Below are 15,926 nucleotides of genomic sequence, written 5' to 3' on the forward strand. Positions count from 1 at the left end.
TTTAGCCCTCCCCCGCCTGTTGCCTCTATGTGTCCACTTGAAAACATACCCAGTTTCAAAATCCTGTTTGTCGCGTGAAAATTTATGTTTCTTCCCTGACATCACCTCCTTCTCACATTTATCTATTTATGGGGAAAACATATGCAAATGGGTAAGTAACTGGTTGTGTGATAGAAAACAGAGGGTGGTCATTAATGGAACATATTCAGATTGGGTTTTAGTTAATAGTGGGGTACCACAGGGGTCAGTGTTGGGTCCACTTCTTTTTAATTTTTTTTTTTAATGATCTTGGAAAGGGCTACAGAGTAGAATCTCCATTTTTGCAGATGGTACTAAACTGGATAGAGTAATCACCAGAGAGGATGATAATATCATATTACAGAAGGATTTGGAGAAGCTGGAGGCTTGGGCGGTGAAATGGCAAATGAAGTTTAATGTGGATAAATGTAAGGTTATGCATTAGAAAGAAATAATAAGTACAGTTATGTGCTAAATAATAAAACACTGGGTAAAACTACTTCCGAAAAGGCATAATTCAACTTTAGTGATTAGCGCCAGGCAGCAGCTGTCAAGGCTTATAAAATAATGGGATGCATCAAAAGAGGCCGAGATGCTAAAGATGAGAACATAGTTTTGCCTCTTTATAAATCACTGGTCAGACCACATATGGAATACTGTGTACAGTTTTGGGCACCGGTATATAAGAAGGACAAAGCTGAACTGGAGCGGGTGCAGAGGGCAACAGAGGTCATTAAGAGAATGGGTGGGTTACAGTACCAGGACAGGTAATCAAGCTTGGGGTTATTTACACTAGAAAAAAATACGTCTTAGGGACGATCTGATTACAATGTACGAATATATGATTGGACAGTACAGAGATCCTTGTAGTGGTCTTTTTACTCCTAGGTCTGTAACCATTACAAGGAAGCATCCTCTACGTTTAGAGGAAAGAAGATTTCACCATCACCATCGACGCAGGTTCTTTACTGTACAAGGGAGGCCTGGATGCTTTTCTTGAACATCATAATATTACAATTTATGGGCATTAGATTTCCGGTGATACGTTGATCCAGGGATTATTCTGATTGCCATTGGAGTCGGGAAGGAATTTTCTCCCTGCGATGGGGCAATTGTCATCTGCCTCATGGGGGGTTTTGCCTGCCCCTGGATTAACACAGTAGGGTTTCCCAAGGTTGAACCTGATGGACTCTTGTCTTCTTTCAACCTTATTAACTATGTTACTATGTTCACCTGGGTCCAGATGCTCCAGAGATGTTTCTGCTAGTTTTCCTCTCCAAACTATCTGAGAAAGGACAGGGGTAGAATAGAAGGTGATGGTGCAAGAGAGGGTGACTGCCCTATTCCCAGCCCACAAGAGAATTGGCCACTAAGGGTTCTTGGAGGGGGAACAAGCAAGCATGACTGCCTTAGTGGGACTTCTGCATGCTCTTTGCTTGACAGCCTTAGTGGGATTGCTACACCCTTATTGCATGATGGCATCAGTCATTGAATGAAACATAATTTACTGTAGTGTCAGTGCTCCTTGTTGCCTCCCAGTATGGTAGTGGTGGATCCATTTGAACTGGCTGCAGACCTAAGGCAGACTCAATAGGTTCCTTATAGCTGGGCAGAAGCAGGAAGGGATCCACTTGCCATGGATGCATAAAGTCCTTATCCTCCTCAGGCCACTCCATAAGCACTCAAGGATGCCAAAGCTCCTCTTTTTCCTTAAGCCACCACATAAGCACTCGTTGACTGCCAGAGCCAAGGTAAGCAACTCGTTGAAGAGCACCTGCACCACGCTGCCAACCTTTGGACATACTTTGCTGAGACAGATGTCAACAACCACTATGGGGCAACAGCTGTTTCAATCCATCATCAGTGCTTCATCAGATCAGGCCTGATGAAGTGCTCTTGATGTGTGAAACGGCTGTTGCCCCATGGTGGTTGTTGACATCTGTCTCATATGTCCCATTTTATTTTGTGGAGGAATTTGCATGGAATAAAGCAATTATTTATTGAAGATTACTGGTGAGTTGCTGCTCCTTTCTCTCTAGTTTATGCTTTTCTTTTACTGTAACTTCACTTTCATGCAGAGGAGAAAACACAGGAGCAGAGACACAGCTCCATAGGGGCGGAAACTCAGGAACAGAGACAGAGCTTTCTATTGGTGTTTACCAAGATTTTCTTTCTACCAATTTTGATGTGTTTTTCTGGTGAGGTTACGCTGCAAAAGTGCAAGCAGAAAGAAACACTGGAAACCGACGCTTCACCCATACAAAGCAATGTGACATAAAAAGCTCTTTTCGCAGTGGAAAAATGCACATTTTGTACGCAGTTAAAAAAGCCCCAATAGTCTAAATATGGTATCAGTTAGCTGTTTTACTGCGGTTCGATTAAAGTTCGATTCTAACGAACCCTAGTTTTATGACAATAGTCATTGAACCCGCTGAACAGTACTTTTGAAAGATTCCCTCATCTCTACCTACCACAAATCTCCCCTGTACTAAATGTTTTTCTGTTTCCTCCTGTGTATTACAGATCAGCTATGGAGCCACCGACCACTCACTATCTGATAGACGCCTCTATCCACATGTTTTCCGCACAGTCCAGAATCACCACGTCCACAGTATGGTAATAACCAAACTGGTGAAGCACTTTGGCTGGACCTGGGTTGGGATTTTAGTATCGGATAATGATGCCGGAGAGAATGAGCTGCAGATACTGACAAAGTACATGAGAGAGGACGGGATCTGTGCCGCTTACATTATAAAACTTAAAGAGGAGAATAAGGAGGATAATGAGCGAATATCACACATGTTACAGAGTCCACAAGTCAGTGTCATTATAATATGCGGCACCTACACCGATCATATAGTTGGTTTACTACTTAATCATGAAGCTAGATTTCTAAGTAAAACTTTCATCCTTCCACCATCTTGGGCTCTGAGTTACCTTGTTTCAGAATTGAAATTTCCAGGAACCAATGGGAGTCTAGCCGTGGACTTTTCATCACAGCCTTTTCCAGGAGAGGAAGATTTCATGGAAAATTACAGGAAACTCCCCAATAAATTGAATGCTAAGGGGCTATGGATAGAATTAGATTTAATAGCAGGAAATGGAGATAAAGATTCCTTTATTTTCTATAATTCAACAGATGACTGCGATAATAAGACTTATTTTCACACTAGGCCAAGTCTGAGGAATTACCTCTCCTCCGGGGTCTCTACGAGGGTCTATCAGGCAGTAGAAATCCTGGGAAAATCTCTACATGAAATGTTCTTATATATAAAAGACAAATATCAAGAAAATTCTATCCCTGGACTTCTACAATATACCCGGAGGTTACAGCGCTACCTACAGAGGATGAAGTCTACACTGGATCCAATTGCATCTTCATATTACTTCAATGACCAAGGAGAAGCTGTACATCCATATAAGATAATAAACTGGGTATATATAAATAAGACCCCACATATGGATGTACGAAAGGTGGAAATAGGAAATTATACCCCCTGGGATGTCAGTGGTCAGAAGCTTTACATGAATCCCCAGTCTATAACCTGGAAGCATACACGGGAGGTTAGATGTGTTACATTATACATTTGATCATGTAAACTTTTTAAATTGTCACTGTAGTATCGAAAAACATTTTACATGTCACAGAGACATCATAGAGACAGCTCAAAAGTTTGATCAGTCCAGGTTTGATTGTTCACACCTGTACCGATGGGCGGGGAAAGGACCGTGCTGTAGTGTAACCTCTCCCCGCTCTGTGTAAGGAAAAAAAGAGTCAGGCTTATAGTGGAGCTCTATGAAGGCCAACTCTTTTTTTCCATATACAGAGCAGGAAGAGGATACGGCACAGCACGGTCCTCTCCCTGCTCGTTCTCCCGATCGGTACAGGTGTGAACACTTAGACCCGGACTGATCAATACTTTTGACCTGTCTCTATGATGTCTCTATGGCATGTCAAAGGTTTTTCAAAATGACAGGTACGCTTTAAGGACATGGCCTAATATTTCAAATCTGTTATTTTATGTGATGATAATTTTGGAATGCTTTTACTTCTAAATCATTCAAAGAGATTCTGAGATTTTGCATTGTATATTATGCAATGGACAATAAACTGGTCACACGGTTTCCCTTGCTCAGACCCCCGGCAGTCAGTGCTGTGTAACGTTAATCACTCGTTAAAAGTAAAATCAACTGCTGAGAAACCTACAGGAACTTATTTTAGGATATCACTTTCCTGTGTAATTTGAATGTTCAGGGTTGTGGATGAGATTATAGTGAGGTCTCTGCTCTTTCCTTAGAAACAGCGCCAACCTTGTCTATGGCCAAGTTTAGCATTACAGCTCTTTCCCAGGGAGAATAGGCAGCGTTTCCCTTTTAACCTCAATCCCAATCCCATTAAAGCCAAAATGTAGCTTGTAAAGATATGTTGGTAAGATCAGATCATTTCTAATAAATAAATAAATAAATATATATATTAAAAAGTCTCAAGAGTTTTTTTTACTATTATTAATATTAACATCAATAATTCTTATTATTATTATTATTACTACTTTTTATTTTTGTTGGGGAAAAAACTTTAAGAAATGTATGTAAAAATGTTACATATTTTCTCTATTACGGCCTCTGCAGTTTGCTGTGGGTTTTGCTTTCATTCAACTCTTGTACACAGCCCGAGTAATGTTCCCCTTAAAACCATTCTTTGTTTGTTTTTCTTTCTATTTACAGTCTGTATAAAGTAATGAAAATTTCCTTGCAATTCTCCTACCAAAGATCATTTATATAGTTGCTTAATTTTGCATTCAGGAAAGAAAAGAAGAATATAAAACAATCAGAGAGCACTGTGGGTAATGGTACAAGCTGCTGCTGGGAGGAAGGGGTTTGATGTCATCGCTGTAGCCAGTACCATGGAGGCAGACCTTGCTTCGCCCCATAGCAGTTACGTGGTCTGCCTCCATGGTAGCTACATTACTGACAGTAGCTGTCAGGAATGTGCCTTTGCGCTCCTCAGTTCGGGGCATGCAACGCAGAAGGCACTGAACCTTGTGTGAACAGGGCTCTGTTTTTATCTGTTCAACCTCTCAGCCTCTGGCAATGATAGGGTTACTGTTCACTGCTAGCTGATTCCTGCAGCTGAGGAGTCTTGGGTTTCCCTTGACAGGCAGGTGCCTCTGCCAGTGAGGGTCTTTGTTTAGCTGAGAGCTGGTCCAATGAAATCAAGACCAGACTCCTGGTTCTGCTGTGTGTTTCTCTAAACCTTGCCTGTTCCCTCTCTGTCCTATCTGCCATCTGCCCTGATTTATAGCCTGTTCTTGTTTACCCGACTTGTCTGTAGATTTTGTACTTTTGCTGCCCGCTGTTACCGACCCGGATTGTTGACCTTGGATTTATTGTGTTTGTTCGTCTGTCGCTGTTCTTTGTTTCATCCTATTGAGTATAGGGACTGTAACCATGGTTTTCCGCAGTCGCCTAGGGCTGTTTTGTGGCAAGTAGGCAGGGACAGTGGGTGGGGTCAGCTTGGTACTCACTGTCCTTGTCTTGTCAGACTGCCTTTAGCCATACCTGATGCTGACAGTAGCTCTTTAAAGATATGTTCTCACTAAGTAAAAAAGAAGCCATATTCTCAGGTATTTTTTGTAGTAAGAAACCAGTCTAAAGGGAATCTATCAGGTCTGTATTAGGTAAAGAGCTGCAGACACAGGCAGATGGCAGGTGATAGGAACATAAAACAAATGATGCCTTTGTTTTTGCTGATGGCCATTTGATGTACAGTGCTGAGCTTCCAGAAGTGGGGGAGGAGGTGTGCATGCTGTAGCTCCTAGTACAGACCTGACAAATTCCCTTTAAATTAATACAATTACAGAGAACATCAAAACTCAAGGTGTTCTTTAGAAAAAAGTGACCTGTATAAATGTTTCCACCTTGCACAGTCATCCGCCATTGTGGTGTCAGGATGATATACTGCATATGAATGGACACATCACCTCCTGTAGTATACACCCTCCTAGGTCACTATTACATTTATCACACATGTACATTCAGTCTTTTTTCCATTCTGTAAGATTTCTTGTCTTTTCATTCAGGTCCCAGTATCCCGCTGCTCAGACCCATGTCTACCTGGAAGCCGGAAAAAGCCAGGAGAATCCATCCATACCTGCTGCTATGACTGTGTCCTGTGTTCAGAGGGAGAGATATCCAATATATCAGGTATATAGTAGTGTGAGGATACCAGGAATAAATACAAAGAAAGTCAAGAGTTAAAGGAGAAGTCCAGTAAAATAAGGCAGCCGGTAGGGGCAGGGGGGAAATTGATTACAGTACCTTTCCTCATTCCTGTGGTGAGCAGCGGGACCGGCCTCAGGACATTTCCCTCCGAGTTGTGATGACATCAAAACTTGGAGGAAAAGACCTTTTCCAGCTGATGGACTGGCCGCTCATTCAATCAGTGACTGGATTGGTGTCACACTCTGCACAGTCATGCTTGATTCGGAGATCCCGGAGCCCGGCTGGGGTCCTGAGGCCGGTCCCGCCACTCACCACAGGCATGGGGAGAGGTAAGTCCGTGCTCATAATTAATTTTCCCCCTTCCCCCTGCATGATTTTATAAATCATCGAACTTCTCTCTTCATAATAGATGAGCTAGGGATGAGCAGATTTACAGTACTAGTGAAACGCTTCACTAGTCTCGGTGGTCGACCAAAGAATGAACCCGCTCATTTTTCGGGCAGGCGGCGGCGTCTAACACACCATAGAATAAAGGTTCACGGAAGAAAAAGAGCGCTGCACCTCACACCTATGGCTGATACTAGTGCCCCTAGGCTAAATAAAAAACACATCAGAATTTTGTGTATGAATTGATCAAGCCATACTGCCCCATGTACCATCGTGCAGGTATCTGATACACATGGGTCCCTACACTAAGTCCACACCGTGCCAGTCAGTGGCCACCAACCCCGCAGGCGCGCACAGTCAGGGAACGGGGGCCATGGGACGGCCCTGCGACCCCCATGCCACAGGACCAGACCCAAAAACACCACACCAGAACCCGGCCAGCACCGCCGGCGGAGAAGGTCGCCCCCAAACAGCACAAGTCTGGATGAGGTATTGCGCTCACCATAGCTGCTGCAGACAGAATGGGAAAAGACAGGAGGGACCAAAACCATGTGCACTCAGGTGTCTCCTGCTAATTGCGGTCATGTGGGTCTCACCAGGAGGAGTGCAAAACACTGGGAAAAGAGAGAAACAAAATGCGGTTCACGGAAGAAAAAGAGCGCTGCACCTCACACCTATGGCTGATACTAGTGCCCCTAGGCTAAATAAAAAACACATCAGAATTTTGTGTATGAATTGATTAAGCCATACTGCCCCATGTACCATCGTGCAGGTAGCTGATACACATGGGTCCCTACACTAAGTCCACACCGTGCCAGTCAGTGGCCACCAACCCCGCAGGCGCGCACAGTCAGGGAACGGGGGCCATGGGACGGCCCTGCGACCCCCATGCCACAGGACTAGACCCAAAAACACCACACCAGAACCCGGCCAGCAACGCCGGCGGAGAAGGTCGCCCCCAAACAGCACAAGTCTGGATGAGGTATTGCGCTCACCATAGCTGCTGCTGATGTTGGTTTTAAATGTAGCTGAACAAGCTTTCGTGTCAGCCATGGGTGCGATGTGCAGCCTTTTCTGTCTTTTTGGCTTGTGCATATTTTATGTATTCTGTCCCTTTTTTCATTGTGGCTAGCACTCGTGCTGTGTAAGACCCATGTGATCCAAATTAGCAGGAAGCACCTGTGTACATAAGGGGAGGATCTCCTAGTATTCTCCCATTCTACCTGCAGAGGAATGGAGAGAGGTAAGAGCTTGTTCACACTTGTGTTGCTTGGCGTCCACTTTTTCCGCCGGTGGCGCCTGCGGGGTTTGGGGTGCCCTTTTGGGTCTGGTCCTGTGACAATGGGGTTACAGGGCCATTCCGTGGCCCCTCTTCTCTGCTTGCGCACGTTTTGCGGGGATTGTGGTCGCTGACCGGCACAGTGATGATGTTTGGTTAGGGACTCATGTGTATCAGAAGACCTGCACGTGGTACATGAGGCAATATGGTTTGGCCAAATTATATACTAACTTCTGATGTTGGTTTTAAATGTAGCTGAACAAGCTTTCGTGTCAGCCATGGGTGCGATGTGCAGCCATTTCTGTCTTTTTGGCTTGTGCATATTTTATGTATTCTGTCCCTTTTTTCATTGTGGCTAGCACTCGTGCTGTGTAAGACCCATGTGATCCAAATTAGCAGGAAGCACCTGTGTACATAAGGGGAGGATCTCCTAGTATTCTCCCATTCTACCTGCAGAGGAATGGAGAGAGGTAAGAGCTTGTTCACACTTGTGTTGCTTGGCGTCCACTTTTTCCGCCGGTGGCGCCTGCGGGGTTTGGGGTGCCCTTTTGGGTCTGGTGCTGTGACAATGGGGTTACAGGGCCATTCCGTGGCCCCTCTTCTCTGCTTGCGCACGTTTTGCGGGGATTGTGGTCGCTGACCGGCACAGTGATGATGTTTGGTTAGGGACTCATGTGTATCAGAAGACCTGCACGTGGTACATGAGGCAATATGGTTTGGCCAAATTATATACTAACTTCTGATGTTGGTTTTAAATGTAGCTGAACAAGCTTTCGTGTCAGCCATGGGTGCGATGTGCAGCCATTTCTGTCTTTTTGGCTTGTGCATATTTTATGTATTCTGTCCCTTTTTTCATTGTGGCTAGCACTCGTGCTGTGTAAGACCCATGTGATCCAAATTAGCAGGAAGCACCTGTGTACATAAGGGGAGGATCTCCTAGTATTCTCCCATTCTACCTGCAGAGGAATGGAGAGAGGTAAGAGCTTGTTCACACTTGTGTTGCTTGGCGTCCACTTTTTCCGCCGGTGGCGCCTGCGGGGTTTGGGGTGCCCTTTTGGGTCTGGTCCTGTGACAATGGGGTTACAGGGCCATTCCGTGGCCCCTCTTCTCTGCTTGCGCACGTTTTGCGGGGATTGTGGTCGCTGACCGGCACAGTGATGATGTTTGGTTAGGGACTCATGTGTATCAGAAGACCTGCACGTGGTACATGAGGCAATATGGTTTGGCCAAATTATATACTAACTTCTGATGTTGGTTTTAAATGTAGCTGAACAAGCTTTCGTGTCAGCCATGGGTGCGATGTGCAGCCATTTCTGTCTTTTTGGCTTGTGCACACCATAGAATAAAGCCTTCAGGAGCAGCGGAGACACGCGCAGCCATCAGAGGAAGGAAGGAGGAAGGTTTCAGTTACCTGTTATAGTCAGTGGGCAGGTAAACACCAGCTAGGCAGGGATTGTGGACTGGATACTTCAAAGTTTAAGCTCAATGGCAGGCAGTGGCCAATCACAAAGACAGCATTCAACTGAAGGGTTGTCCCGGAGAAGTGTCACCACTATTCCGTGGCAGGGTGAAAATGTTTCCACTGCCCCTCTCCAGTGCTGTTTCAGGGACAATATCGCTTGCCACGGCCTTCAGATTGAAAGCTCCTGTTGAGTATTGCACTCCCACAAGCTTGCACTCAGCCACTCTACTCAGAAGCTCTCATGGAGGAATGTCCAGAGAGACATGAATTGGAAGGCAACGTAGAGACTGCAGGAGTTCAGAGGCCACAAGAATGAGGACAGCCAAGGAGGGGCAGCTTGAAGGCAAAGTCCAGTCTTTTACCACGCGCCTATGCAGGATGACAGCTTTGGAGATGAGACCTTCGTCCCGGAGTTAGAAGATGATGTGGCAAACCCCACACGAAACATTGATCCACATATATCATGCTCTGGGTCATATTCAGTGGATGAATATGTCTTTCTCCACCTAGACAGCTACCATCTACGAGTCTTGGGTCTAGAGGAAAAAGCGTTTGTGCAGCAGCGTCACAGAGAACACATCTGTAAATCCCAGGCACTCCTCCACTAGCTAACAGTACACCTGCTGAAGGACCACCCAATGAGATCAGCAGTCTGGCAGTTCTTCTATGTTGGAGGAGGAAAAGACATTTTTATCAATTGCAACCATGAAGTGGGTCGGGTTTGGGTTCAAACCAAGGCACCACTTCTATGCGTCAGCATATGAAGCGACACCACCCTGCTGCCTGGAAGAACAAGGACACTCACGCAACGTACTTCTGGGTGGAAGAAAGATCTGCAGCTACCATCGAGCAGCCCATCCTTACAAGCCAGGATTCTGCCTTTTCTGTAGCCAGCAGTTGGTCCCAGGCTTCTATCTCTACCTCCTCCACGGCTCACAGTGAGCAAACACTGTCATCGGTGAGACAGCAGTCGGTGGCTGAATCTATCACAAGGAGGCAGCAGTACTCCTACAACTGGCACAGAAATTAAACACCAACCTGTTTATTGACTTACAGTCTCTCCTGTTCAAATTGGTGGACTCAGCCATTTAGCAACCTGATGGCTTTTGAGCAATCGCAATGGAGAGTGCTCAGTCACCATTATTTTGCCAACAAGGCCATTCCATCTATGCACAGGTACCTGCAGAAGGCTGGCGACTCTTTGCAGATGTCTGTCTCTCATCAGGTGCACCTAAGCGCAGATGTATTGAGTTCCAGCTATGGCCAGGGGCGATATATGTCTGTGACTGCCCACTGGATAAATATCCTTCCAGGAGAGCAGCAGCAGCAGCAACACAGAGTAACGGAGGTAACACAACTATCTCCTCTGCATTCCCACATGCATAGGTCCCTCCGCTCCTTCCCAGGACTCAGGGATCTGCTGAATAAACTTTGTATCCACTTTAGCCACTAGTAAGTGACACAAAACGCCCTCCACAAGATCCAATGCACACTCCGACGGCAAAAACATTGGCCTATTTGCGATGTGCCTACACAGTGGAACTTGTGCCTACAAATGTTGGATCACCTCTACCAACAGTGATTGGTGGTCTTGGACTTCCTCATCAGGCATTCTTGCACCTTCTTGTAGAACTGCAATTTCAGGCTATGTTCACACAACGTATCAGACCGGCCGTTCCGTGACCTCGGCCGAGTCACAGAACGGCCGGTCTGTGCCCGGATCATCGCGGCCGGTACCTAGGTAACGGGCGGATGATCCATCCGGCTGCAGAGCTCTGATGCGGGCGCATCAGCTGCCCCCGCATCAGAGCTTCCCACAGCGCACAGTGAAGCGAGCGGCCGGTACCACTCGCTTCACTTTGTGAACTGACAGGTCTTTCTGCGGCCGGAATTCACTGGATTCCAGCCACAGAAAACTGACATGTAAGTTATTTGCGGCCTCGTATGGGATCCCAGCCGGAGCGTATACGATGTGTATACGCTCCGGCTGGAATCCTATATCAGATATGGTTATATTGCGCCCTGCAAAAAGTACGGCCGTTGTTACCGATGGCAACAACGGCCATACTTTACGTAGTGTGAACAGAGCCTCAGACTTCGAAATAGCAAATGATGCGTGATGTCTGCCGATTGCTTGTACCGGAAGCCACTCTGTTGGTCGGCCGCAACGACTACAGCGTGAATGACGTCATCCCCCTGCTTTACGTCATGTAGACCGCACTCATTTACATAATCACTGATGCTAATTACAGCAGTGTGACCGTCAGATACGCAAGGGAAAGACATGGGAGGGGCCAAAGCGAGGGTGGGAGGGACACTCTCATACCCCATCAGTGGTATGCCCCTCCCCTGTTTATTTAAGCTGGAGACAGGTTAACCCCTTAACGACTGCGGTCGGTGAGGGAGTTCAGACCAGGGCCGCGCGGCGGCTGTGCTCTGAACCGCCACAGTCCCGGGTGCCGCATGTAGCTCGGGGCCGCGGCTAGTAGCGGGCATGGTGCAATCGCCGTGCCCGCTAATCAAGTAATCAGATGCAGCTGTTAAAGTTGACAGCTGCATCCGATTACTTGCTGCAGCTGATCCCTGGTGTCTAGTGGTGGAGATCGCCCCCCGTGACGTTGTCCCGGAGGAGCGATCCCCGTGTCTTTACCTGGACGGGGTCTCCACCGTAATGGTGCTTATCCGTGCTCGGCACTCGGTTGCTTTCAGCTGCAGCAGCCGAAAGCAAACCAGTGCCTATCTCATGGATCTATGCTGTATACTTATAGCCCAGGGGGGCTTCTAGTATAAGTGTATAAAAGAAAAAAAAGTTGTCAATAAAAAGCCCCCTCCACTCTAAAAGTTTGAATCACCCCCCTTTTTCCAGGTTATAAATAAAAATAAATAAATAAACATGTTTGCTATCACCGCATGTGTAATTGGCCATACTATTAATTTATAACATTCCTGATCTCGCACGGTAAACAGCGTAAGTGCAAAAAAATCCAAAATTGCGCATTTTTGGTGGCATCAAATCCAGAAAAATTGTAATAAAAAGCGATCAAAAGGTACCGATTGAAAGAACACATCATGGCGCAAAAAATGCCACTTGACACAGCCCCATAGGACAAAGGATAAAAGCGCTGTAAGCCTGGGAATGGAGCAATTTTAAGGAACATATATTTGTTAACAATGGTTTGAATTTTTTACAGGCCATCACATAATATAAAAGTTATACATGTTATATATCGTTGTAATCGTAACGACTTGAGGAACATGCATAACAAGTCAGTTTTACTCCAGGGCGAATGGCACAAAAACACATAACCCCCCTCCCTTAAATAAACAAAATGTGTTGATTTTTTTTTCAATTTCACCATACGTTTATTTTTTTTCTTGTTTTGCAGTGTACTTTATGAAAAAATTCAGCCTGTCATTGCAAAGTACAATTAGTGTGGCAAAAAATAAGGGCTCATGTGGGTTTCTAGGTGGAAAAATGCAAGTGCTATGGCCTTTTAAGCACAAGGAGGAAAAAACGAAAACGCAAAAATCAAAATTGGCTCCGTCCTTAAGGGGTTAAACACCTCAAGGGATGCACACAGGTTGCGTCTTTAACTTTGTCCAATCAGTAACCCGGTCTTGATATGCAGGTGTCAGGACAGGGGAGGTAGGGACATGTAACAACAGTGAGCCCTGATGCTGAACCCACCAACTGTCTCTACCTACTTGCCTCAAACGGCCCTAGGCAGCCGTGGACAACCACAAAGACGTTCCCTGTACTAGATACGTGGACATAGAACAAGACAGACAAACAAACAAATTAGCGGATAGTCAAACAAGCAAGGTGAGAACCAAAGGTCAGCGTAGTACAAAATCAGGTTACAATCGAATAGTCAAAAAGTCAAGCCAGAGGTCAGGTAAAAAAGTCAAGCAAGCAGATGGAGTTAGGACGGGGAGTGCAGGAATAGACAGGGGGGGAGCTGGGATCAATGTGTTAATCTAATAGCCAGCGCTGGGGCACTGCCTTAGATTTATTTTATGCTGAACCAGAGCCCGGTCCGAGTCCCCAGTGGACCAGCGTTCAGATCTTCCAGATTCCAGTTAGGAAGAGAAACCAGTCAATGTAAAGACCTACTCAGCTGGAAAAATCAAGTCTCCCAGTAAATCAGTTTAACTCAGGAAGCAGGTGTGGCACATAGAAGTAAAAAAAGGCTCCGTTCACACCAGGTTATTGCACAATCCTGACAGCAGGCCCATATTCAACAAGCTTTTTAAACATACCTTTTCCTACTTTTTTTTTTTTGGGGGGGGGGGGGGGGGGACTGTACTATATAAGAAAATATAGTAGCGAGAGAAATTATTCTACTACTTAAGGCCCTTCTACTTCTCCTAGGCCCCTCAGGGTCAAAGAAAGTCAGAGTCCCGCCGCTGCTTCCACCTCCCTTTGTCTGTCCTAGTACATTCAGGTTTAAAAGCAGTCCAGAATCCTGTGTCTGTCCTAGGACATTAGAGGTCAAAGAAAGTCAGAGTCGTGCCACTGCCATCTCTCTATGTTTGCGCTACATCCCTCTGGTCGAGGAGAGTCATAGTGTTGCTGCTATCTACTGCTGTCCTGTGATAAAGTGTCATTTTACCCCGCTTATCCACCAACATCCAATGATATCCATAGAGAAGAGGTAAGTATACACTGTTGATTCACCAATGACCATTGACGTCCTAGTGTCCTAGGTAAAAGCTTAATTTGATGCCGCTGTCTTTGGAGAAAATGTCTCTTTATGCCAGTCATTTGCCAATATCCACCGCTTTCCTGTGAGAAAACTGATTTTACTCTACTGCTCCACCGCTTTCCTGGGAGGAAACTGATGTTACGATGCTGCTCCACTGATGTCCACTGCTGTCCATGGCGGAAATTGGATGATTGACATTTTTTTTTTTAATTCTGATGGTCCAATTTTTAACACTTATACAAGAACATACATCAACAAACTTGTCCTTCTGTTATAATACCAGTACTGTAGCTAGTATAGTTTGGATGTTTTAGCTAAATTTATTAAGATTAGATTAGCGAATCCTAACGATTTTGACCCAAAATTTGCAACGCTCCCAAAACGAATTTTTCGGCTGCTTCAGTCATCTCCAATTATAATGAAATCCCATCTTTAGGAAACTACATGGAGGGACGAATGTATTACAATATATCCTCTTCTATATAATTTTACACTGTGATAGCAATATGGTGAGGTCATTGATCTAGGCGGTTTACCAATATATTGTTATGTCCAGAAACCGATAGCAATTATTTCCTTATAAACTCTTCACCAATAATCCAATTACATAAGATGGTTTCACCAATAGTTGTGGTAATGGGACGTCATAAGTGGATGGATAGATAGATAGAGATAGTTTATGCTTTTGATAGAAATATGTTATGAAATCTTCCTACAGATTCTGAAATCTGCTATAAATGTCCAAGTGATGAATGGCCGAATGAGAAGAGAGACCAATGTCTGCCCAAAGTCGTGGATTTCATCTCTTACCACAATGACACAATGGCTTCTGTATTCTCCTGTGTCTCGCTCTTCGGATCTCTTGCGACCGGCTCCATATTGGGAATATTTATCTCCTACCGGGACACTCCTATTGTTAGAGCTAATAACCGGAACCTGAGTTATCTCCTCCTGGTCTCTATCATTCTCAGCTTCCTCTCCATCTTCTTGTTCCTTGGTCGTCCCAGTGATGTCACTTGTAGATTACGTGAAACCAGTTTTGGAGTCGTCTTCTCAGTTGCCGTCTCTTCACTTCTCGCCAAGACTGTGATGGTTTGTGTTGCTTTTAAGTCCACCAAGCCTGGAAGCCCCTGGAGGAAATGGTTGGGTGTGAAGCTGCCCTATACCATAGTGATGTTGTGTTCATCCATCCAGGTTATAATCTGTGTTATCTGGTTGTCTATCTCTCCACCATTCCAGGACCTGGACACTGAGTCTTATCCTGGGAAGATCCTCATTCAGTGTAATGCAGGGTCAGATATCTGCTTCTACTCCATGTTGGGGTATCTGGGGTTCCTGGCAGCGGTGAGCTTTGTTCTGGCATTCATGGTGAGGACATTACCGGACACTTTCAATGAGGCCAAGTACATCACCTTCAGCATGCTGGTGTTCTGCAGTGTCTGGATCGCCATGATCCCGGCTTATCTGAGCACCACAGGGAAATCCATGGTGGCTGTGGAGGTCTTTGCAGTGATGGCGTCCAGTGCCGGACTGTTAGGATGTGTGTTTCTCCCCAAATGTTTTATCATTTTATTTAGATCTGAAATGAATAGAAAAACCGACCTGCTGGGGAAAAGGAAGGAATGACTGGGAAATATCACGCTGCCTGATAATAGGAATTTCTTGTGAATATTACACTTACATTGCCAAGACCCCTGCAATAAGCTCACTTGGAAAATGGTTGTTTGTTTGTTTGTTTTTACTTTGTAAAATAGACAAGTAGACAAATTTTGAAAAATATTTAATAACTGAACTTTCAGACTGATATAAAAAATTCCATTACTGTTACCACCACTCACTGTTACCCTCTGTT

At 45.2% G+C, this 15,926-nt stretch overlaps 1 protein-coding gene across 1 annotated transcript; it reads left to right on the forward strand.

Moving 5' to 3' along the window:
- The first annotated feature begins 1,706 nt into the window (after positions 1–1,706).
- LOC138796425 (vomeronasal type-2 receptor 26-like) lies at positions 1,707–15,700 on the forward strand. The gene is made up of 4 exons (XM_069976025.1): positions 1,707–1,769; positions 2,542–3,453; positions 6,099–6,222; positions 14,793–15,700. The coding sequence occupies exons 1-4, from the start codon at positions 1,707–1,709 to the stop codon at positions 15,698–15,700; spliced, it is 2,007 nt and encodes a 668-aa protein (XP_069832126.1).
- The last annotated feature ends 226 nt before the right edge of the window (positions 15,701–15,926 follow it).

The sequence above is a fragment of the Dendropsophus ebraccatus genome, chromosome 7, assembly GCF_027789765.1.
Source record: "Dendropsophus ebraccatus isolate aDenEbr1 chromosome 7, aDenEbr1.pat, whole genome shotgun sequence".
Classification (NCBI taxonomy): domain Eukaryota; kingdom Metazoa; phylum Chordata; class Amphibia; order Anura; family Hylidae; genus Dendropsophus; species Dendropsophus ebraccatus.

Bases quoted from the DNA above. Each gene is read 5' to 3' on its own strand.
- LOC138796425 (XM_069976025.1), top strand. From the start codon at position 1,707: ATGCCAAAGCTCCTCTTTTTCCTTAAGCCACCACATAAGCACTCGTTG. The intron at 3,454-6,098 runs GTATATATAAAT...CTTTTCATTCAG, and splicing joins CATATAAGATAATAAACTGG to GTCCCAGTATCCCGCTGCTC. The intron at 6,223-14,792 runs GTATATAGTAGT...ATCTTCCTACAG, and splicing joins AGAGATATCCAATATATCAG to ATTCTGAAATCTGCTATAAA.